Genomic DNA, 21,859 nt, shown 5'->3' on the forward strand with positions numbered 1-21,859 from the left:
ATATTACCGGCACCAAGAGGTCCTTAATTGCCTTAACGACACCATTAAAGAGATGAATCAAGTTGCGATGAATTTGAAGACACTGGCCACTGCCTAAATTGTTGATGATGCTTCTATGTGTAAAGAAATCCTAGTGAATGAGTTAATGTGGCGTGTTCATGAGCTTGCAAAATCACTGGATCACGCTTTAGCTCGTTATCAACTTGTCCACGATGATTCTCCACCACCGTTGTCTGAGTATTTTTATGACAGCTCTGATTCAGACCATGATGTGCATTGGTCACTAGAACCAGTTAATTGGGAAGAGATTCTAGATCGCTAAAGGAAGTAGAATGTGTGTTGATGTTTAGGCACTACACCATTCTGTAGATTGTTTGTTGTCGGACATGACCTAATTATGTAATGTTTATTACGTGTGAGATGTAGTGTCTTGTAATTCATGAGATCATGAGACCTGTGAGACATGACACACTTTTGGTGTTAACTATTAAAGACTTCTATGTATGGTACCTATTATGTGTCAATATTTGTCTATTTTGTTTTTGAAGTATCTGTGAATGGATGAGAAATGCATGTGAATGGGACTGAACCCTAAACTTTCGAATGTGTAGTTTCAGTTGCGGGGTTCGGGACAGGAAAAGAGCTGAGCCTGAACTGGCAATGAAACTGCATATTCACATATCTGTGCAAGATTTCACTACAGTTTCAATAAGATATGATCTGAATATATCTATGCACTATCTGTTGGAAATGAACTGAACCTATCTGTGCAAGATTTCACCACCATTTTTCATAACTGAAATGAAACTGCATATTAACTTATTTGTACACTACCACTACAGTTCAGATGGAAATGAACTGAACCTTAGCAGTTGTATGCAAGAAAGGGCCATTGCCTGTACGCTATAACTGAAAATGCAAACAATCGGGCCATTGCCTGAACAAACAATCAGTCAGCATAGTCCACCAAACAACAACATAGTCTAGGGAACATAGTTCACACACTAAAAAATAGGTACAATATAGTCCAACATCAAGGGCACATAGTTCATATTGTTAAACAACAGGTACAACATATTCCAACTTCAAGGGCACATAGTTCAGACAGTAAACAACAAGTACAACATAGTCCACCTTCAAGCCTTTCTCTTCTTGGTGTAATCTTGCATTCAACTTTTTTAAGAAATCTTCGAGCCAGTGCACCACTCCAGTCAAATTCTTTGCATTGTCGAAGTGGTGCTCAAATATAGAAGCCCTGTATGCCCTAGCGGCACGATACATGCGCTCAGAACCCAAGAAATGCTTGACATAAGTCTGCATTAGATGCTGAAAGCATTCTCTTTTCTCAGCATTGGGGAAATTTCAACAACTGCTCCAGTCGATCTTTACAAAGCATCCGAGCATATTGCTAGTAGTGGGAGGTCTCCAATAGCCTTATGCAATTGCTTCATGAACCAAATCCAACTCTCTTTCGTCTTAGACTCAAAGAAACCAAACGCTACTGGAAACATCCAATTGTGGCCATCAACACTGGTAGCTGAAGGCAAGTGACCACTCCATCTACCATTAAGTGCGGTGGAGTCAATACTCAAATATGGACTGCAACCGTCACGAAAGCCTTGTAGACATGGTCCAAAAGCACAAAAGTACCTACTAAAAAATAGTTTCCCATCCTCTACAGTGAGGTCGAACTCAATCACTGAGTCTGACATAATCTCCAACACTGCTTCCCTCCATCTAAACAACAATTTGAAACTGTCCTCCTAGGTTCCATATAATTCTTTCAGAGCCTTTTCTTTGCCTTTCCACACTGTATCATATGCAATAGTGCAATTATGCTGCTCTTGTAAAACAGATTGCAATTCTTTGGCTCCCATATGTGGTTTCTTGCTAAGAATAAGCAATGCTAGAGAAGCAACCCAAGAGTTGGTTGGTGTTGTCGTCTTCCTACGTCCACTAGAAGTACAAGTGTGCCAATCAACAAAGACTGAAACCTGCACGAAACCATTGACAATTTTAGTATCATAGCTAAACTATCAACAACAATACAATTTTTTTTAAAAAAATACTCACAACGATAGTAGGACAACCAAGAACTTCGGTTCTTTCATTAATTTGCCAAGGGCTATCACCACCTTTACAGTAACCTCAATATCTAAAGGAGCAATTGACTCAATTTCTAACTCAAACTCATTGTTAATCACGTATTGCCTCATAGCAAGTTTGAATTCTTTCATATCCTTGTACAAACTTCCAACCTTCGTAATAGGATTCAGCCTTTCGCAAACTAATATTCTCTCTTCTAGTATAGTATCTGTGCAAGGCAATGAAGGGGTTTCTTCATCCAAGTCCTCAATTCTATCACAAACATTAAATGGTTTAGATCTACAAGCATCTTGCCTCTCACTTGTTTCCACATTCATCTACTAATCCCAACCTGTGATACATCACAGCTCTGAAATTACATATTGTGCTCATCCTTCCCATCTTTCATCAGAGCCCTAAATTCTAAACCTTACAACATAAATTAAACACACTTCTAACAATTGTACAGGAGAAACACAGGTGAAAAAATAAAGAAGCCACAAACCACAAACTTACATCTGCGCTAGAATCAAACGGTGGAGTACCAAATGCCGGATCTGGAGGTGGAGGAAGCAGCATGAGAGTTGGGGCATTGACTCGGATCTCTTGGTTCACAGAGAAGGTATCGAGTGGGTCAGCTGGAGTACAAGGAAGCCATGTCAGCGCGGGCGGGACGGGGCGTCTTTCATTCATTGCTCAGGGGAGACCAATGACGCTCATTGTCCTCTCGAGACAGACCTGGCGCTAGCCCCTCATCTTTTCCTCAGTGAAGGCGACGACAGGCGTCTGACGAAGGAAGAACTGGACAGACGAATGCGAGTGCGGGGCAAAGTCACCAGCGAATAGAAGAGGGGCAAATTAGTCAGTATGAAAATACTACGGTGTTGTCCAAACTGTTAGAACCAGATTAGGCCTTTTCGGTTAATCCCGTTACCAATGGATTGGATGAGATTAAAAAAAATTAAGAAGTTTGACTTACTTGGATTTAAACCTATTCCACCCACTTAATCCACATGGATTGAGAGCTAACCGAACAAGTCCTTAGAGCTTGTTCATTTCACCATTAATCCAAGTGGATTGAGTGGTATTGAGTCAGTTTAAATCCATAGCAAGTTAAAATCTATCTCAATCCATTCTAATATAATTCAATTCACATGAAATTAGAATAACCGAACAAGGCCTTATATGTAACCTTCTAATCCGGCGAGCTGCGTAGGACGGGGATACCATACTGGGAAGTCCTCACTGCGGGATACCAGCCCAGCGAAGCCCCGCAAATAACTCCCCCTCCTATGCTTTCGACTAGGAATCTCCGTGCGTCATCTCTTAGACTAGCTCCAACAAGAAGCTCTAAAGGGTCCTGTACCCTAAATTTAGAGAACAAGGACGTCCTCTACTCCTTCCAGCAACGTCCTCTAAACGGTCCTCTAAATTTAGAGAACGCTGCTAGATCCTCTATACGTAGAATTTCTCTAAACGGTTCTCTATCTATTTGAATACTTTAAACAACCGGTTTAATAAAACTAAAATATATATAATATATTTGAGAGTATGACAAATACGCATGTACAAAAATTAAAAAATTAAAAATGTCTTTAATATAGGTATTTACATATAGAGGACATGATTTAGAGGACGTTGTTGGAGAGAAAGTAGATATAGGAGATGAAATCTTTTAGAGAAGACTCTAAAGGACGGATATAGAGGATGTATATAGAGGACGTTGCTGGAGACAGTCTTATTCTCTTCTTCCCAGATTTTTGCTTTACCCCGACTTAACCCGACCCATTTCCGTCACTCCATGCTGCCCTCACCTCGTCCAGCTCCCTCCTCGCCTGCCTCACCTCACCTCCAGCCGTCACCAGCACCAAGCGCTTCCGTTTTCTCGCGCTGCGCCCGCGAGGCCGCCCTGCTCCCACCAGTCGTCGCGCCCAGCACGAAGCCGCCCATCGCGCCCTCGTGCTCGTCCAGGTGGTGTCGTCCCAGGCGCCGAACTCCCTGCGCTCGGCCTCCTCAGTCTTCACCAGCGCGTCGCCGCCCCTGGTACCGGTCCCGGCCGCCGGCGTCGTTTTCCAGCCACCGGCCTTCAACCTGAAGAGTCCCTCCACCAGCGCTCGGACCTCGCCGTCCCTGCTCGCCTCCTTCCCCAACGTCGCCGGTGAAGGTCCGCCCCCAACGGCTCCAGCCGCGTCCTGCGCCAGGCGCGCGTCTTCTTCGATCCCGACCACGCCATCGACTTCGTCTCCGGTGAAAGCTGCGTCTCTCCCTGTTCCTCGTCGCCTCACCCACATCCGGCCGTTCCAGCATCAACCCGCCGGTCTCACCAGCGCCAGTTGCCGTTGCCTCGCTCGCTCTCGTCGCCGTGCAGTCACCAAATCGCCGAGCCGCTGTCGCCTCTGTTTCGCTGCACCGTCGTCTCCTGTCTACTCGCGCGTTCTTCTCTGTCGATATCGATATCCGCCGACTTCTGTGGTGCGCAGGTAAAACTCTGATGTCTGATATTGTGGTGGATGTGGTATTTGGGTTTGGATGAGATTGTTGTTGTGGACTTTGGTTTGGATGTCGACCAGTGTGTTGCGCCATTGGTCGTCAGCCGTCCCAAGTTTGATCTTATGCGTGAGTTTGGGGTAGATTAGTGGTTAGTAGTTGTGTGTTTGTGGTAGATTGGCGAAGAAAGGAACTAGATCGTATAGAATAGTGAAGCTCCGTACGTCGCTCGCCAAGTGTTCGGAGAATCGCCTGAACCATAGATCGTTGCTGTTTTCGCGATTTCCGAATCGATTTAGTATTAGTGAGCCGATTCACTAATCCTGCTAGCTTCACTTTGGCTTTGTCTATCAAAATATATTTTATGAAGAACCTACTAAATTTTCTTATGGTTCAGATGTTGGTGACATTTTCTACAAACTTGGTTATTTTGAAGTTTGACTTAGGAGAAATCTAAAGTAAACTACAATTTAGAACAGTGATTTTGTTTTTTTTCCTAGTACACAACTCATGCAACCCAAACATAAATCCGTGTTAACTGCCCACTTGGAAGAAGATGACGCAAACAACATTTGGGAGAAGATGACAACCTTCATTGGGAAGGTAGACTCAGAGCTGTGTGGAGCAACCACACGAAGTGATGACGATGCTAAAGATACTTGGTGGTGGAACGAGAAAGTGCAAAGGGCAATTAAGGAGAATAAAGAATGCTATAGATGTATGTACCATGATAGGAGTGTGGACAACATAAAGAAGTTCAAGATAGCAAAGAAGACCGCAAATCGAGCTATAAGTGTGGCAAAGAGTAGAGCGTATGACGATCTTTACCAACATTTGAGTACAAATGAAGCAGTGGATATACATAGGATGGTTAGGGTCTGAGAGGAAGACAAACGACTTCAATCAAGCTTAGTGCATTAATAATGAAACATAGTATCTCCTTGTGAAGGAGGATGAGATCAGACATAGATGACGTGAGTAGTTTAACAAATTGTTCATTGGGGAGAATGCGGATACAACCTTTCATTTCGAAGACTCTTTTGATGACATCAATAGACACTTTGTACATGGGATTCAAGAACCTAAGAGCATCTCCAAGAGACTCTTTATATCTTTACTAATTTAAAGAATAGAGATTTTAACAAAAAAATATCATCCAACAACCTCTTCAATTGGATATGCAAATATAGACACCCTCTATTTCGAATTTCTCGCTAGCCAAATATGCCTATGCTCTTCATCTTAATCATGGATGTGTTTAGTAATTTGTTCAAGCTTGCTGAAAATGAGGGGCTGTTGCAAGGGCTGGGGGTGGCAAATATCAGGTCAAGACTTTCCCTTTATGCTGATGATGTGGTTTTCTTTATCAAGCCACATTTGGAGGATTTGAGATGTGCCAAAATGATCCTAGAATGTTTTGGGGGAAGCGAGTGGGTTGATGACAAATATGCAAAAGAGTTGTGCCATCCCCATTTACTGTGATGCTCCTTTGGCGCAAGATTGCTGTAACTTGCTGCAGTGTGCTAATGCTGCATTCCCCTGTACGTATCTGGGGCTGCCACTATCCAACAAAAAGCTTAGGAGGGCTGATCTCTGGTGGTGGGTTCAAAAGATTGCAGATGGTAGGTTCAAAAGATTGCAGACCGACTGCCTAGTTGGAAGGCCTCCCTTAACTTTGCTGGGTGTTCTCTCTGCCATCCCAGTCTACCTTCTCAATTCTCATTACTTTGCATGTTCCCAAGTGGGTGATTAAGTCGATTGATAAAATTCGAAGGGCTTTTCTTTGGAAGGGAAGAAAGGAGGTGAATGGAGGAAATTGTTTGGTGGCCTGGGATTTGGTGACTAGGCCCCTAATCGGGGGGGGGGGGGGGCTAGGGATACCTAACTTAATATATAAGGGTTGGGCTTTGCAAATGCGTTGGTTGTGGCTTCTAAAAACATACCAGAGCAGACCTTGGAGCGATCTGACCATCCCCATCCAGTCTCATGTCAAACTCCTTTTTGATTGTTCAGTTGTCAGTTGTCACTAGGGTCAGAAGTGGCACCAAGACAAATTTCTGGACTGATAAGTGGTTGAATGGAAATTCTATTTCAATCTTGGCCCCTGAGGTGTTCTGTAAAGTGGACAGAAAAACCGTGGCTGAGGCTCTTCAGGACAGATCTTGGGTGAGGGACATCAGGTCTCCGCTCTCCCTTATTGGTATTCAGCAATACCATTTGCTATGGGATACTTTAGTGGCGGTGTCCTTGACTGATGATGAAGATAAGCACGAATGGAGGCATGAGGTCTCTGGTCATTTCTCTTCAGCTTCCTGCTACAAGACCTTATTTATGGGCTCCATCACGTTTGAACCTTGGAAAAGATTATGGAAATCTTGGGCCCCTCCCAAATGCAAGATGTTTCTTTGGTTAGCCATGAGGGACAAATGTTGGACTGCAGACAGATGCACAAGCATGGTCTACCACACCTTGATGCTTGCCCTCTGTGTGATCAAGAGGATGAGACAATTCAGCACCTCCTGACTTCCTGCTTCTTTGCTCGCCAATTTTGGTACAACATTTTGTCTCCCTTTGGGTTTGGTCATCTCATTCCGAGATCGGCTGAGTCCTCCTTTGCTGATTGGTGGGCTGGGGTGTGTTCTAAGGTCCACAAAGACAAAAAGAAGGGAGTTAACAGCGTCATCATGCTTGGGGGCTGGTGTCTTTGGCTGTAGCGGAATAGAGTGGTTTTTGATAAGATTTCTCCCTCTGCTAGCACAGTTCTGAGAAGCTTTGGATTGGCTTTCTTGTTGGGTGATGGCTAGAGCTAAGCATCTAGGTGGCTTTGCTGTAGCCGATGCCCTCTAGGCAATTGGTTAACCCATGATCGGTTTTCTGGGTTGCGTGGGTTTGTTAGAGTGTGTGTGTGTGTGGTGTCTTTCTGTACGACGTGTTTTCTCTTTTATCTATAAAGATGCGCGGTTCTTCTGCGCTTTCGAAAAAAATGAGAATAGCTCTCTAGACTGTGCACAAGATATAAAAAAGCTGTTGGATGGTACAAAGATATAGAAAACGATCTTTAGTAAAATGGCTCTCTAAATGACGATTTAGAGAATACATTTTAGAAAGGCTCTTGGAGATGCTCTAAGGTTAGAGAGGCATTGAAAGGATGAAAAAGGGTAAGGCAATAGGCCTTAATGGTATCCTAATAGAGACATGGAGATGCCTCAGGGACATAACTATAATATGACTAACCAAGTTGTTCAACCATATCTTCCAGTCGAACAAGATGCTTGATGAGTGGAGAAGTATATTGGACTATTGGTACTGATCTATAAGCATAAGGGAGATATTCAAAGTTGTACGAATTCCCAAGAAATTAAATTGATGAGCTGAAGCTATGGGAGAGAGTTATTGAGAATCGTCTAAGAGGAATAAAGAGGATCTCTTTGACCAATTTGGTTTCATGCCCGAAGGTCAACCATGGAAGCCATTTTGTTAATAAGACAAGAGATGGAACAATATAGAGGACAGAAGAAGGACACACATGATTTTCATCGACTTGGAGAAGGCTTATGACAAAAATACCAAGTAATGTTATATGACGGACTTTGGACGAATATAAAGCTCCAATGAAGTACGTTGGACTTATAAGGATGTGCAACAATTTCATGACTAGTGTTCGAACAAGTGGTGGGGACACGGGTGGCTTTCCAATTAGAATCATGCTACATCAAGGGTCAACTTTGAGTCGTTACCTTTTTGCCTTGGTGATGGATTGAGGTCACAAGGGATATACAAGGGGATGTCCCTTAGTGTATGCTTTTTTGCGGACGATGTAGATGAAAGTGCAGTAGGTGTAAGTAGGAAACTGTAGTTGTGGTAGGAGACTAGACTGCAAAGGTTTTAGACTCAATAGAACTAAAACCAAATACATGGTGTGTGACTTTGGCACTACTACACATGAGGAAGATGTTAGTTTGGAAGGTCACGTCGTGCCCAGAAAGGATATTTTTTGGTATTTATGATCAATGCTATATAGAGATGTGGATATTGATGAAGTTGTTCGCCATGGAATCAAATTAGGGTAAAGAAAGTAGTGCCAAGCATCTGGCATTTTATGTGATAAGAGGGTATGTAACACCCCGTCCAATCCCTGGACCGGCGGTACTTACTCCTGGCAGCTCTCTAGGATCATATATTGTCCCCACAGACCAACACAAGTCTTTTGTGCGCACTTTGTCCTCACTCATGCGCACCCGAGAAAACTTCCCAGTCGGTCACCCATCCCAAATTGCTCCAAGCCAAGCACACTTAACTTGGAGGTTCTTTCGAGATAGGCTTCCGAAAAAGAAGATGCACCTTGTTGGTATGGATACTCTATTAATTCTATTAAGCCTTGGGCCAGGATATCCCATCCCAGGGTCCAGGATACCATAATCCACCCCCCTTAGAAGACCGACGTCCTCGTCGGTCAACCCCAATCCAGGAACCTCCCCTCTTAGCCACGTCTGTGTGTCTAGTGTCGTCATATGCCATGCCATGTGACCACTCTAGGCCCACATGCGCCATGCGCCAAATACCCAAACCCCCTAGCCCACACACGCCCGTGAAACCTCGAGGGTCGGCTCTGATACCACTTGTAACACCCCGTCCAATCCCTGGATCGGCGGTACTTACTCCTGGCAGCTCTCTAGGATCATATATTGTCCCCACAGACCAACACAAGTCTTTTGTGCGCACTTTGTCCTCACTCATGCGCACCCGAGAAAACTTCCCAGTCGGTCACCCATCCCAAATTGCTCCAAGCCAAGCACGCTTAACTTGGAGGTTCTTTCGAGATAGGCTTCCGAAAAAGAAGATGCACCTTGTTGGTATGGATACTCTATTAATTCTATTAAGTGTAATATCCAAATTGTTAGGGTGAACAAAAGGAGAAATTGTTTCTTTTATATTTGTGTGTGTATCTCCATTTATCATCACATGTGACTGATCATGTTTAAAAATGAGTAAAACTTCACTAAGACACAACTAAACCATTGCATCATATTGGACTTTTGGTTGTGCATTTAATTATAAAATTTAGAACCTGAGGTTTGAAAATAGTTTAATTCAAAATTTTGAAATTTGAACTCAAGCTATGCATAAAAAAATAGAGGAAAAAAATGTTAATAAAGTCATTTTTCCTTCTATAAATAAATAAACGGGAAGGGAATAAATAATAATAACAAATAAATAATATCATACCAAGTAAAAGAAGCATTAGAACTATATTTGATATTTGAAAGTCTGAGATTCAAACCAACAATTTAAATCCATTTGAACTTTGAAATGGAAAACATAAAAGAAAAAAAAAGAAAAGAGGAAGAAACCTAAATGGGCCTGGCTCCTCAATTCAGCCCACTAGCTCTTGCACGCCAAAACCCTAGCCGCCTTGACTCCTCTCCGCCTCAGCCGCTTCTTTGGCCGTCTCCGCGTGTGCCAGCTCCCTGGTGGACTGACGTGTGGGCCCGAGTACCCAATACTCGTCTTCAACCGTCAAGCACGTATGGTGGAGCTTCGCCGTGAATTTCGGAGCTGCTGGCGGCGCTGACCTGCGACCGGATGCCAGCAACGAATCCTCGCGCCGCTATCCGTTTACCCAGTCGCTCGGGCGCTCAGGCTCTCTGCCCGCGCGACATCGCTTTGACCAGGCGCCACGCCGAACTCCATGGAGGCCGCACCTGCCGCGCGTTTTCTTCTCGCCTCTGCTGACCGCAACGGATTCTTCCCCAAATCGCGCTGGCCGTGGAATTCGGCTCTCGGTTTCCGATCTCGTCCCCGCCACTCTACTATATAAACCGAACCCCGCATCCTTGATAGTGCCGAGCGCCCAATCCACAACTTCGTCGTTGTGCGAATCGAACCATGGCCCCGCTCCTCCTGGGTTGCTGTGCGGATATTGTGTGGTCACGGATGATCACCGGTGTGCAGGCAAGCTTTCCGCGTCGTTGGTGGGCGGGTTATGGCCTCGGGTCACCGGCAATTGCTCACCGGAGCCATATCGCCGCCGCGAATCCACTCACCGCTGGGGGCAGCGGCATCTGTGCTACCAACCGTCAGTAAGTCCGTCCCCATCGTGTTCGCCGCAGTCTCTATTACCTCTACGCCTGTTCGTGTTTAGGATTGGATCTCCGGTGGGCCGATTCACCAGCTCCGGCGATGGCACCGCCGTGGGTGGCTGCGCCGTCGTGCTGGGTGCCGGCCTGGGTAGACGATGACTGACGGCGCGTCCTCCATCGATCTTTAAATCAACGGTCCAGTGGATGGCGTGGCTCGGCCACCGTTAGATTTCGATCCAGCGTCTAGGGTTAGATCGGATTGGCGGTGGGATATTGACCGTAGATCCGCGAAGCAACGGTTTAGATTAGATCACGTATACCCTTCGTCCACATAGAATCTCGGCCGTGGATCGCTTGATCGACGGCTCTGGTCGCGCACTGTTTCATTAAATCGAAGAAGTAAATCGGGGCCCTTGGATATCTAATCCGACGGCCTATATCACCCCGTACCCCTTCGCGGCGCATTTTGCACAATAGCCCCTCGGGAATCATAGATTAGAACCCGCTGTCCAGCTCGGGGTGTTTCCTGAGTCTGGGGATTTATTGCACCAGGGCCCCTGGACTTTCTGGTAATGGTGCGCTCAGTCCAGATAATTAGAAAATCAGATAAATTCATTAGGAAAATACTTTTTAGTGTAAAAATAAATGCTAGAACTTGTTTAATTTATATAAAATGCATACTTGGTCCAAATTGACCCATTTCAGTCTCTATAATTTTGTAAAAATGTTGTTTATCATATATTGCCTCTGTTTTTACATGAAAATAATAATAAAATTGATCTCTTAATCAATCCCATATCAAGTACAATAAAATCTTTAGAAATTCATAACTTAAAATCTATGATTACGATTTGATCCGTTCAAGTTGCGTTAGTCTCGTAGCTTCGCGTAGATTATTATTACGCAGTTTATTGTTATGTTTGGTGTGATGTTAATTTTGCCTATACATGTTTGTTTGTATTGCTACGTTTAGCGGTGAGGACACGTGTCATCTGAAGAGCAAGTTGGTACCTGAAATCTCAAGTCCCAGGCAAGTTGTGCCCTTGATCACTTCTTTTTACCCAGCCATGTTCTGATTAATCATAATGATCTGCATAGGTTAATTTTGATGGGACCCAATAGGTTACCCTAGTTTGATTATCTTTATACCTTGTTACCACTGAACTTTTTGGGTAGTACTTGCTAGTGCTTTATGTGGTGTTGGGTATGAAGATACATTACTCATGATTATACTTTTGTTATCCGTTGTTATTTATCGTTCATGATAAGATCATTATGTTAATTGGAACATGGAGCGACCACCCGGGAAAACAGTGCTACCACAAGGGTTTAATGGGACGCCCTTGGCTGATTAATTAGGAAAGCTAGTGGAGGACTACCTTACCCGAAAGGGGCAAGGGCAGTAGGGGAGTGGTCAGTGTAGGGAGGCCCTCGGGAGGATTTTGCTGCGATGGCGGTCCTGCAAGGGATTCCTGCATTGGAGCTTCCTATAAACTGTAGCGGGTTTTCTGAAGCTAGTGGAACTTTGTAAAGGCCTCGTAGTGTTACCCTGCCTCGCCTCCTCGGTAGAGGTGTATGGGAAGTCGCGATCCCTTGGCAGATGGGTAACATGACTTGTGGGTAAAGATGCGCAACCTCTGCAGAGTGTAAAACTGGTATACTAGCCGTGCTCACGGTCATGAGCAGCTCGGACCCTCACATGATTAAATTATGGAACTTAAACTCAATTTGTCATATGCATTGCATCGCAGGTGAGGTTGTTACTTTTGTTCTACTATTTAATTGGGTTGGTATTTACTTATACTTAGTAATTGCTAATAAAATTTTGACCAACTTTAAAAGCAATGCTCAGCTCTAACCATCCTCTTTGGTAAGCCTTACACTTCACGTGAGCTCCCACCTTTGGCGAGTTCATGCACATTATTCCCCACAACTTGTTGAGCGATGAACGTATGTGAGCTCACTCTTGCTGTCTCACACCCCCCACAGGTCAAGAACAGGTAACCGCAAGATGAGGCGCATGGAGGATGCTGTTCGTGAGTGGTCTAGGTCGTCGTCTCCCAGTCAACTTTGGGTTGCTGGACCGTTGTCTCCATATAATGTAATTATTTGTTTATTTTGTACAAAACTCCGATTATATAGTAAAGATGTGACATTCGATCCTGTGCCATGATTCATCATATGTGTGAGACTTGGTCCCAGCACACCTGGTGATTATGTTTACGCCCGGGCTTTGGACCCCTAAAACCCGGGTGTTACAGAAGTGGTATCAGAGGAATGTTGACTGTAGGACGAAACCTAGATAGAACCGGACAACCATTGTCTACTTACCTCTGCTACTCTGATTCTTTCTAAACTTATCTTAATCTTTTCTCATATATTTCCGCTTTACTCTGATTATTCTTATTTTTTCTTTCTAAAAGACAAAAGTGGATTTCACACTTTGAAATCCTGTGCCTAAAGTGACTTTCAGGAATAGGAGACCTAATCTTAGGAACAAAAACAAAACTAATTTTATCTCTATGAACTTGAATGTTTGTTCTTATGATACTTGTCTGATTTGGATCTTTGATTGAGTGTGATGGGTTGTGGAGTAATATCCATAATTACATCTGCATATACACCTAGGCAAAAAAAAGGGTTTATGAGATAATTAAGACAACCTAGATTATCTTCATTGGAATATATCTAGCTTAATAGATTTATCTTATCTTGAAAGATACTCCATTACCTTAGTAGACTCATCTTGAAAAGATTTTTATCTTATCTGACTGACCTCAAAAGATTCTACCTTATCCCTATGGATTCATCTTGCCCTAATAAGCATATTTACCCCACACTAGTGTAACAACCATGATTTAATCCAAAGTAATTAGATATTGTTTAATCTAATGATATCGATCTAATCTAGACTCCATCTAATCTACTATGGTCCAATCTAAAGTGAATTACTTAACGAACTAGTTAATACTAGTGAAATAGATTATACCCCGCTGGCCATGTTTTAACTTAAATTAGTACATCAAACCAAACCACCCATGAACAAATAACTTACCCGCATATTCATGGTGACCATCCATCCCATCTTAGATGTTGTCATAATGCACTTATCTTATGCCACCAACCTGTTAACCATCTGTCCTTACCTACAAGTATCCTAACTACGTACCCCTAATTCGGATAAATACTTCAAGAACGAAGATCGAAGATGATCGACCTCATCAAATCAAGGAAGGATAAGATTCAAGATAGATCTTCAAAGGAATCAGGATTCACAATCTTGGATAGTCTTTCCTAGCCCTACCCTTTCTTACCCAAACCTATAAATGCTTTAAAGATATCTTTTATCCTGCATATAAAAGTGGCTATACTCATATATACCCATGCTCTCCTAATCACTCACTAATAATATAAAAAAAAAGGTTCTTGATTTTTGAACTAATTAGAAACTAAAAGCTAAATTGCAAACCATTCTTCATATATTCCTTTTCTTACAAATCTCGAGGACGAGATTCCTGTTAAGGGGGGTAGGATTTGTAATATCCAAATTGTTAGGGTGAACAAAAGGAGAAATTGTTTCTTTTATATTTGTGTGTGTATCTCCATTTATCATCACATGTGACTGATCATGTTTAAAAATGAGTAAAACTTCACTAAGACACAACTAAACCATTGCATCATATTGGACTTTTGGTTGTGCATTTAATTATAAAATTTAGAACCTGAGGTTTGAAAATAGTTTAATTCAAAATTTTGAAATTTGAACTCAAGCTATGCATAAAAAAATAGAGGAAAAAAATGTTAATAAAGTCATTTTTCCTTCTATAAATAAATAAACGGGAAGGGAATAAATAATAATAACAAATAAATAATATCATACCAAGTAAAAGAAGCATTAGAACTATATTTGATATTTGAAAGTCTGAGATTCAAACCAACAATTTAAATCCATTTGAACTTTGAAATGGAAAACATAAAAGAAAAAAAAAGAAAAGAGGAAGAAACCTAAATGGGCCTGGCTCCTCAATTCAGCCCACTAGCTCTTGCACGCCAAAACCCTAGCCGCCTTGACTCCTCTCCGCCTCAGCCGCTTCTTTGGCCGTCTCCGCGTGTGCCAGCTCCCTGGTGGACTGACGTGTGGGCCCGAGTACCCAATACTCGTCTTCAACCGTCAAGCACGTATGGTGGAGCTTCGCCGTGAATTTCGGAGCTGCTGGCGGCGCTGACCTGCGACCGGATGCCAGCAACGAATCCTCGCGCCGCTATCCGTTTACCCAGTCGCTCGGGCGCTCAGGCTCTCTGCCCGCGCGACATCGCTTTGACCAGGCGCCACGCCGAACTCCATGGAGGCCGCACCTGCCGCGCGTTTTCTTCTCGCCTCTGCTGACCGCAACGGATTCTTCCCCAAATCGCGCTGGCCGTGGAATTCGGCTCTCGGTTTCCGATCTCGTCCCCGCCACTCTACTATATAAACCGAACCCCGCATCCTTGATAGTGCCGAGCGCCCAATCCACAACTTCGTCGTTGTGCGAATCGAACCATGGCCCCGCTCCTCCTGGGTTGCTGTGCGGATATTGTGTGGTCACGGATGATCACCGGTGTGCAGGCAAGCTTTCCGCGTCGTTGGTGGGCGGGTTATGGCCTCGGGTCACCGGCAATTGCTCACCGGAGCCATATCGCCGCCGCGAATCCACTCACCGCTGGGGGCAGCGGCATCTGTGCTACCAACCGTCAGTAAGTCCGTCCCCATCGTGTTCGCCGCAGTCTCTATTACCTCTACGCCTGTTCGTGTTTAGGATTGGATCTCCGGTGGGCCGATTCACCAGCTCCGGCGATGGCACCGCCGTGGGTGGCTGCGCCGTCGTGCTGGGTGCCGGCCTGGGTAGACGATGACTGACGGCGCGTCCTCCATCGATCTTTAAATCAACGGTCCAGTGGATGGCGTGGCTCGGCCACCGTTAGATTTCGATCCAGCGTCTAGGGTTAGATCGGATTGGCGGTGGGATATTGACCGTAGATCCGCGAAGCAACGGTTTAGATTAGATCACGTATACCCTTCGTCCACATAGAATCTCGGCCGTGGATCGCTTGATCGACGGCTCTGGTCGCGCACTGTTTCATTAAATCGAAGAAGTAAATCGGGGCCCTTGGATATCTAATCCGACGGCCTATATCACCCCGTACCCCTTCGCGGCGCATTTTGCACAATAGCCCCTCGGGAATCATAGATTAGAACCCGCTGTCCAGCTCGGGGTGTTTCCTGAGTCTGGGGATTTATTGCACCAGGGCCCCTGGACTTTCTGGTAATGGTGCGCTCAGTCCAGATAATTAGAAAATCAGATAAATTCATTAGGAAAATACTTTTTAGTGTAAAAATAAATGCTAGAACTTGTTTAATTTATATAAAATGCATACTTGGTCCAAATTGACCCATTTCAGTCTCTATAATTTTGTAAAAATGTTGTTTATCATATATTGCCTCTGTTTTTACATGAAAATAATAATAAAATTGATCTCTTAATCAATCCCATATCAAGTACAATAAAATCTTTAGAAATTCATAACTTAAAATCTATGATTACGATTTGATCCGTTCAAGTTGCGTTAGTCTCGTAGCTTCGCGTAGATTATTATTACGCAGTTTATTGTTATGTTTGGTGTGATGTTAATTTTGCCTATACATGTTTGTTTGTATTGCTACGTTTAGCGGTGAGGACACGTGTCATCTGAAGAGCAAGTTGGTACCTGAAATCTCAAGTCCCAGGCAAGTTGTGCCCTTGATCACTTCTTTTTACCCAGCCATGTTCTGATTAATCATAATGATCTGCATAGGTTAATTTTGATGGGACCCAATAGGTTACCCTAGTTTGATTATCTTTATACCTTGTTACCACTGAACTTTTTGGGTAGTACTTGCTAGTGCTTTATGTGGTGTTGGGTATGAAGATACATTACTCATGATTATACTTTTGTTATCCGTTGTTATTTATCGTTCATGATAAGATCATTATGTTAATTGGAACATGGAGCGACCACCCGGGAAAACAGTGCTACCACAAGGGTTTAATGGGACGCCCTTGGCTGATTAATTAGGAAAGCTAGTGGAGGACTACCTTACCCGAAAGGGGCAAGGGCAGTAGGGGAGTGGTCAGTGTAGGGAGGCCCTCGGGAGGATTTTGCTGCGATGGCGGTCCTGCAAGGGATTCCTGCATTGGAGCTTCCTATAAACTGTAGCGGGTTTTCTGAAGCTAGTGGAACTTTGTAAAGGCCTCGTAGTGTTACCCTGCCTCGCCTCCTCGGTAGAGGTGTATGGGAAGTCGCGATCCCTTGGTAGATGGGTAACATGACTTGTGGGTAAAGATGCGCAACCTCTGCAGAGTGTAAAACTGGTATACTAGCCGTGCTCACGGTCATGAGCAGCTCGGACCCTCACATGATTAAATTATGGAACTTAAACTCAATTTGTCATATGCATTGCATCGCAGGTGAGGTTGTTACTTTTGTTCTACTATTTAATTGGGTTGGTATTTACTTATACTTAGTAATTGCTAATAAAATTTTGACCAACTTTAAAAGCAATGCTCAGCTCTAACCATCCTCTTTGGTAAGCCTTACACTTCACGTGAGCTCCCACCTTTGGCGAGTTCATGCACATTATTCCCCACAACTTGTTGAGCGATGAACGTATGTGAGCTCACTCTTGCTGTCTCACACCCCCCACAGGTCAAGAACAGGTAACCGCAAGATGAGGCGCATGGAGGATGCTGTTCGTGAGTGGTCTAGGTCGTCGTCTCCCAGTCAACTTTGGGTTGCTGGACCGTTGTCTCCATATAATGTAATTATTTGTTTATTTTGTACAAAACTCCGATTATATAGTAAAGATGTGACATTCGATCCTGTGCCATGATTCATCATATGTGTGAGACTTGGTCCCAGCACACCTGGTGATTATGTTTACGCCCGGGCTTTGGACCCCTAAAACCCGGGTGTTACATTAAGCCTTGGGCCAGGATATCCCATCCCAGGGTCCAGGATACCATAGGGTACGACAGAAACTAAGGGTGCGTTTGGTTGCAATGACAGGACGGGACGGGATGGGATGATCCCTTAAATAAGGTTGTTTGGTTCAAGTTCAAGGGTTGGGACAGGATTATCCCAACATTGTCCCCAGTTGTCCCTCAAAATTGGAGGGACGAGAGAGGACGACAGGGGACGTTCCTGTCCTGTTTGTCCCGCAACCAAACACACCCTAAAAGGCAAGTTTTGTAGGATGGAGATTAGACCTCTTATGTTGTATGGTGCAGAATGTTGAACTACAAAACGTCATGTTCAACAAATTAATGTTGTGAGATGCGTATGTTGCATTGGATTTTGGCCATACCAGAAGGGATCGAGTCTAGAATGATGATAGACATGATAGGTTAAGTAAAGCACCAATTGAAGAAAAGTCTGTCTACCACCGGTTAATTGGACATGTCCAATATAAATAAATCTTCAGGGGCACCAGTGCATAGTTGGATTCTATGATGCGGTAGTAATGGGAAGAGAGGCAACAAAAGGCCGAAGTTGACATGGGAAGAGATACTAAACGAAGACTTAAAAGGATGATGAGCATCAACAAGAGCATCCACCAGAGACACAAGGGTGATTAGCAAGTACCTGGGCACGAAGAGGCTCAAAGTCATCACGTGGACGAGTCAAGAAGTCATTTGTGCGACGAAACTCAAGGTTAGTCTTCTGAGTGGGATAGAACTCACATGTGCTAGGAGACATATGTGGACCAAAGTATCAAGTTGACGCCTGACAATAGACATCCGACTGTAGAACTCATCAACTATAGAATCACCCTAACATAAGGACTACTGACGAATACCATCAAGATAAGTAGAGTGACTCAAGATAAGTAGAGTGACCAGTACGCTCCTAGCGATTTTAAGAAGGGTCCACATTTGATGAGAACTGTCACACTGAATAACCTCTGCAGCAAAGCGGTCCTCCATACTAGCAGTGAGAATAGAACCAGCTCGAGCATCCTCATCCAGCCATATCCAATATGCACTATACTGAGCCTCATATGATGCCAGCTGATCACCATAATATGCAAGCAGCTGCTCCTTAGCCTCAGGAGTTACCTTATCTGATATCACAGATTGGGCTGGAGCCTTAGGACGATGCGGGTAGAGAAGTTCGCCAGTAAGAAAATCACATAGACGAAGACCACACATATGCCACCGCATGTGAGAAACCCAAACACGATAGTTAGTGCCATCAAAGATGAGCAGACAACGTGTAATGGTACACCCCCGTTCGGCGCAGACGAAGAGCAACAATCGATGACGAGAGCGCAGAGGAATAAGCGGTGCAAGCAGCAGTTTTTTTACTATTCTCCTAACAGGTCAGAGCAGAGGAACCGGCGGGTGTTCCTAACAGAGCAAAGCAGAGGAAGAGAAAAATGGTCAGTCCGGCGGCTGGAAGACCGGTGAGCATGCAGAATGTGGGCGAGCAGGCCGGTCGGGTGGGGTGCTGCGCGCCAGGTGGACGGATGACCGACAGGAAGACCGCACGTGCCAGGCAGGCGGACGGCTGGCGGGTGAGAAGAACTGCGTGGGGTGGATGTGCTGCACCGCGACAAGTGGCTGCTCTGCAGCATGGCGAGCGGCTGCTGTTCAGCGCCTACAGATGCGCCCTGCAGCACAAGCCGGTGTCGATTGGCGGCAGACAGAACAAAGTGTGTAGGAAAGATTAGAGAGAAGAGAAAAAATAATCCTAAAATCTACCTTGGATTACCATAATACCATGTTATGAATAGCACATGAGGCCCTAAGGCCAGTATATATACACGGCATGATAGTAAATATGCACTAAACCTCTTATACAATGGGGAAGTATAGTAAAACATAAATATACATCTAACACTGATAACATTGTAACATACTTACATCTGTGAACTGAGTTTTAATGCATTGATTTTACCATTGCAAGCAATGGAACGCTATGGTAGTAAGAGAGCTAACAATATGCCACACATGGATTTGATGGCTATGAATAATGAACAGTTGACTGATTAGATATATATAGACTTAATTATTTGAAAACTGAAGAAACTAGAAGGTTTATGCTACACACTGGAGCCAATCAAGATATGTGCTTGCTGTAGTCCAGCAGAACTCTATATATTAGTTCATGCTATTCAGGTTCTTGTCTCAAGTTACATGTTTGCTTGCTTGTGTTTGAATGACAAGGTTATATTCTTACATTTGATCTTCCCACTTTTCTGTTCGAAGTAGGTAGTTTTATAGTTTGTGCATATGTAGTGAAGTTCCACTAGATAGCTGTTGTTAATTGTTATTGTTCTACATTTATTTCTGCACAGTATATGAAAATATGAATGATCGTTTGCTTCTTTCTTAAATCTTATTAGGTACTTCTCTAAGCACCGAGGAGGTTTTGTATTGAGTGCACAAGAAACTGTTAAGGAACACTTCACTAGCCATGTCTGATGTTTGTGATGAGAAACCACATCCAGAGGTTTCTGCTGATCCTATATGTTCAAGGAACTGCATTTATGGGGATGATGACTGGGTTATAGTCAAGAAACAGCGTATCACCATATTAATTCCTCCACAACCACCTGTTGCTGCAAATCCTCAATCAAATATGCCCACAATAAGTTCTAAGCAGTCTTGCATAACTAGGAGCAAGAGAGACTGGGATGCTGCCAGAAAAAAGCACCCCGAGAAGTTTGCAGCCAAGAAATATTTGGACTCCCCTCCAGTGCATGGCAGTATAATCCATGAGGATGTTCCATTTATGACAGGTGATAAATCACAACACGGTTCTGCTATCCCTGTTGCAAAATCAGAATGGACTAAAGACCCGGATCATGCTGTTCGAGAATTGTTTCATCAAGAAACTGGGAAGGCGACAAGTTTCTTTCGAAACATCGTTCAGCCAAGGACGCCACTTGTGTCTTCACCTGTTGCGGATAAGATAATTCGAGCCCAGCTTCTTGAGAAACAGGTTGCTGGGTTTGGCGGGCTGAGGAATTGGCTTTTCGGTTGTGGTCTTGGATGGTTTGTCAACATACTGGACAGTGAAAAGCTGGGGACGTATCAGCTTGCCTCTCTTACTATGGAACAGCTGAAAGATATGGGTCTTGTTGCTGTAGGTCCACGGAGGAAACTGATCCACGCTATCGACAGTTTATGCGGCCCGCACCATGCTGAGATGCTTTCTTGATCCCTTGCATTTTAGTTAGCTAGAAGGAAAATTATTACAGGAAGGATGTCTGAAGTGGTCTCTGGTTGTAGCCAACTCGGTGACTGAAGTCCATACATTTCTTTTATGGATAGCATTTCAATCATGGCCGCAACTGAAGTGCCAGAGCGTTTTGGAAGTAGAAAATGCGCAAAGTTTTGGAAGTGAAGCTAGCAGTGAAAGTTTTGGAAGTAGAAAACGTACAACTGCTAGAGTTCTTCCTTCTATGAAACACGTTTTCAGATTATTACCTCCAAGCACATCTGACTACAAAAAAGACTGTACCTTGTAATCCTGCAGATATGCTTCTCTCTAAGTTGCACATACGTTATTATGAATGTGTTGGCTGTAGAAAACGTACAACTGCTAGAGTGTTCTTTGAAACACGTTTTTAGTTATTACCTACAAGCACATCTGACTACAAAAAAGAATACATTGTAATCTTGCAGATATGCTTCTCTCTAAGTTGCAGATACGCAACACGAAGAATATGGGAGCAATATAAAGGCAAACAAACAAGCTCTCTTAACATCTATAACAAGTTAAACAAAAAGGTTACCACAAAAAAAAAGATGATAGCTATCAAAGTAAAGAAGTAAGCCAACATAAAAGGAGCCAAAAATGGTAAAGTGAATTATCTCAACCATGGAGAGCACTAAAAAGTTTTGGATCCACGAGGTAAGTAAGAAGTCCAATGAACTTCGGAGAATTTATAGACTTGCTAAAGTTAGCATGTATATCATGAGGTGCATTTTTTCGGATAAGTTTATTGTCAAATGGGTTAGTGGAAAATCTGCATGCAAAACTTGCTAAAGTTGGCATGTATATCATGAGGTGCATTTTTTTGGATAAGTTTATTGCCAAATGGGTTAGTGGAAAATATGTATGCAAATTCTTCACCCATGTTAGGTAACTACCGACTTGTTCGCTACGCCGGCTGCGACTTCTAC

General features: G+C 43.7%; 1 protein-coding gene across 5 annotated transcripts; it reads left to right on the forward strand.

Annotated features, from left to right (window-relative positions):
* Positions 1-3,857: 3,857 nt before the first annotated feature.
* On the forward strand, positions 3,858-21,356 carry LOC100382891 (Sterile alpha motif (SAM) domain-containing protein). Of its 5 annotated transcripts, none has more exons than XM_035967039.1 (3): positions 3,858-4,565; positions 11,626-17,487; positions 20,074-21,324. In XM_035967039.1, exon 3 carries the CDS (start codon positions 20,145-20,147, stop codon positions 20,889-20,891), a length of 747 nt encoding a protein of 248 aa, XP_035822932.1. In that variant the 5' UTR covers positions 3,858-4,565; positions 11,626-17,487; positions 20,074-20,144; the 3' UTR covers positions 20,892-21,324. The 5 variants fall into 5 exon arrangements, with proteins under 5 accessions (XP_035822932.1, XP_035822933.1, XP_020407258.1 ...); XM_035967040.1 differs by having other exon boundaries at positions 12,642-17,487; NM_001175580.1 differs by having other exon boundaries at positions 3,930-4,565; positions 12,642-12,753; positions 20,074-21,356.
* The last annotated feature ends 503 nt before the right edge of the window (positions 21,357-21,859 follow it).

The sequence above is a fragment of the Zea mays genome, chromosome 4 (assembly GCF_902167145.1).
Source record: "Zea mays cultivar B73 chromosome 4, Zm-B73-REFERENCE-NAM-5.0, whole genome shotgun sequence".
NCBI lineage: Eukaryota > Viridiplantae > Streptophyta > Magnoliopsida > Poales > Poaceae > Zea > Zea mays.

Excerpts from the sequence above, each read along its gene's own strand:
- LOC100382891 (XM_035967039.1), top strand. The coding sequence starts at position 20,145 with ATGTCTGATGTTTGTGATGAGAAACCACATCCAGAGGTTTCTGCTGAT.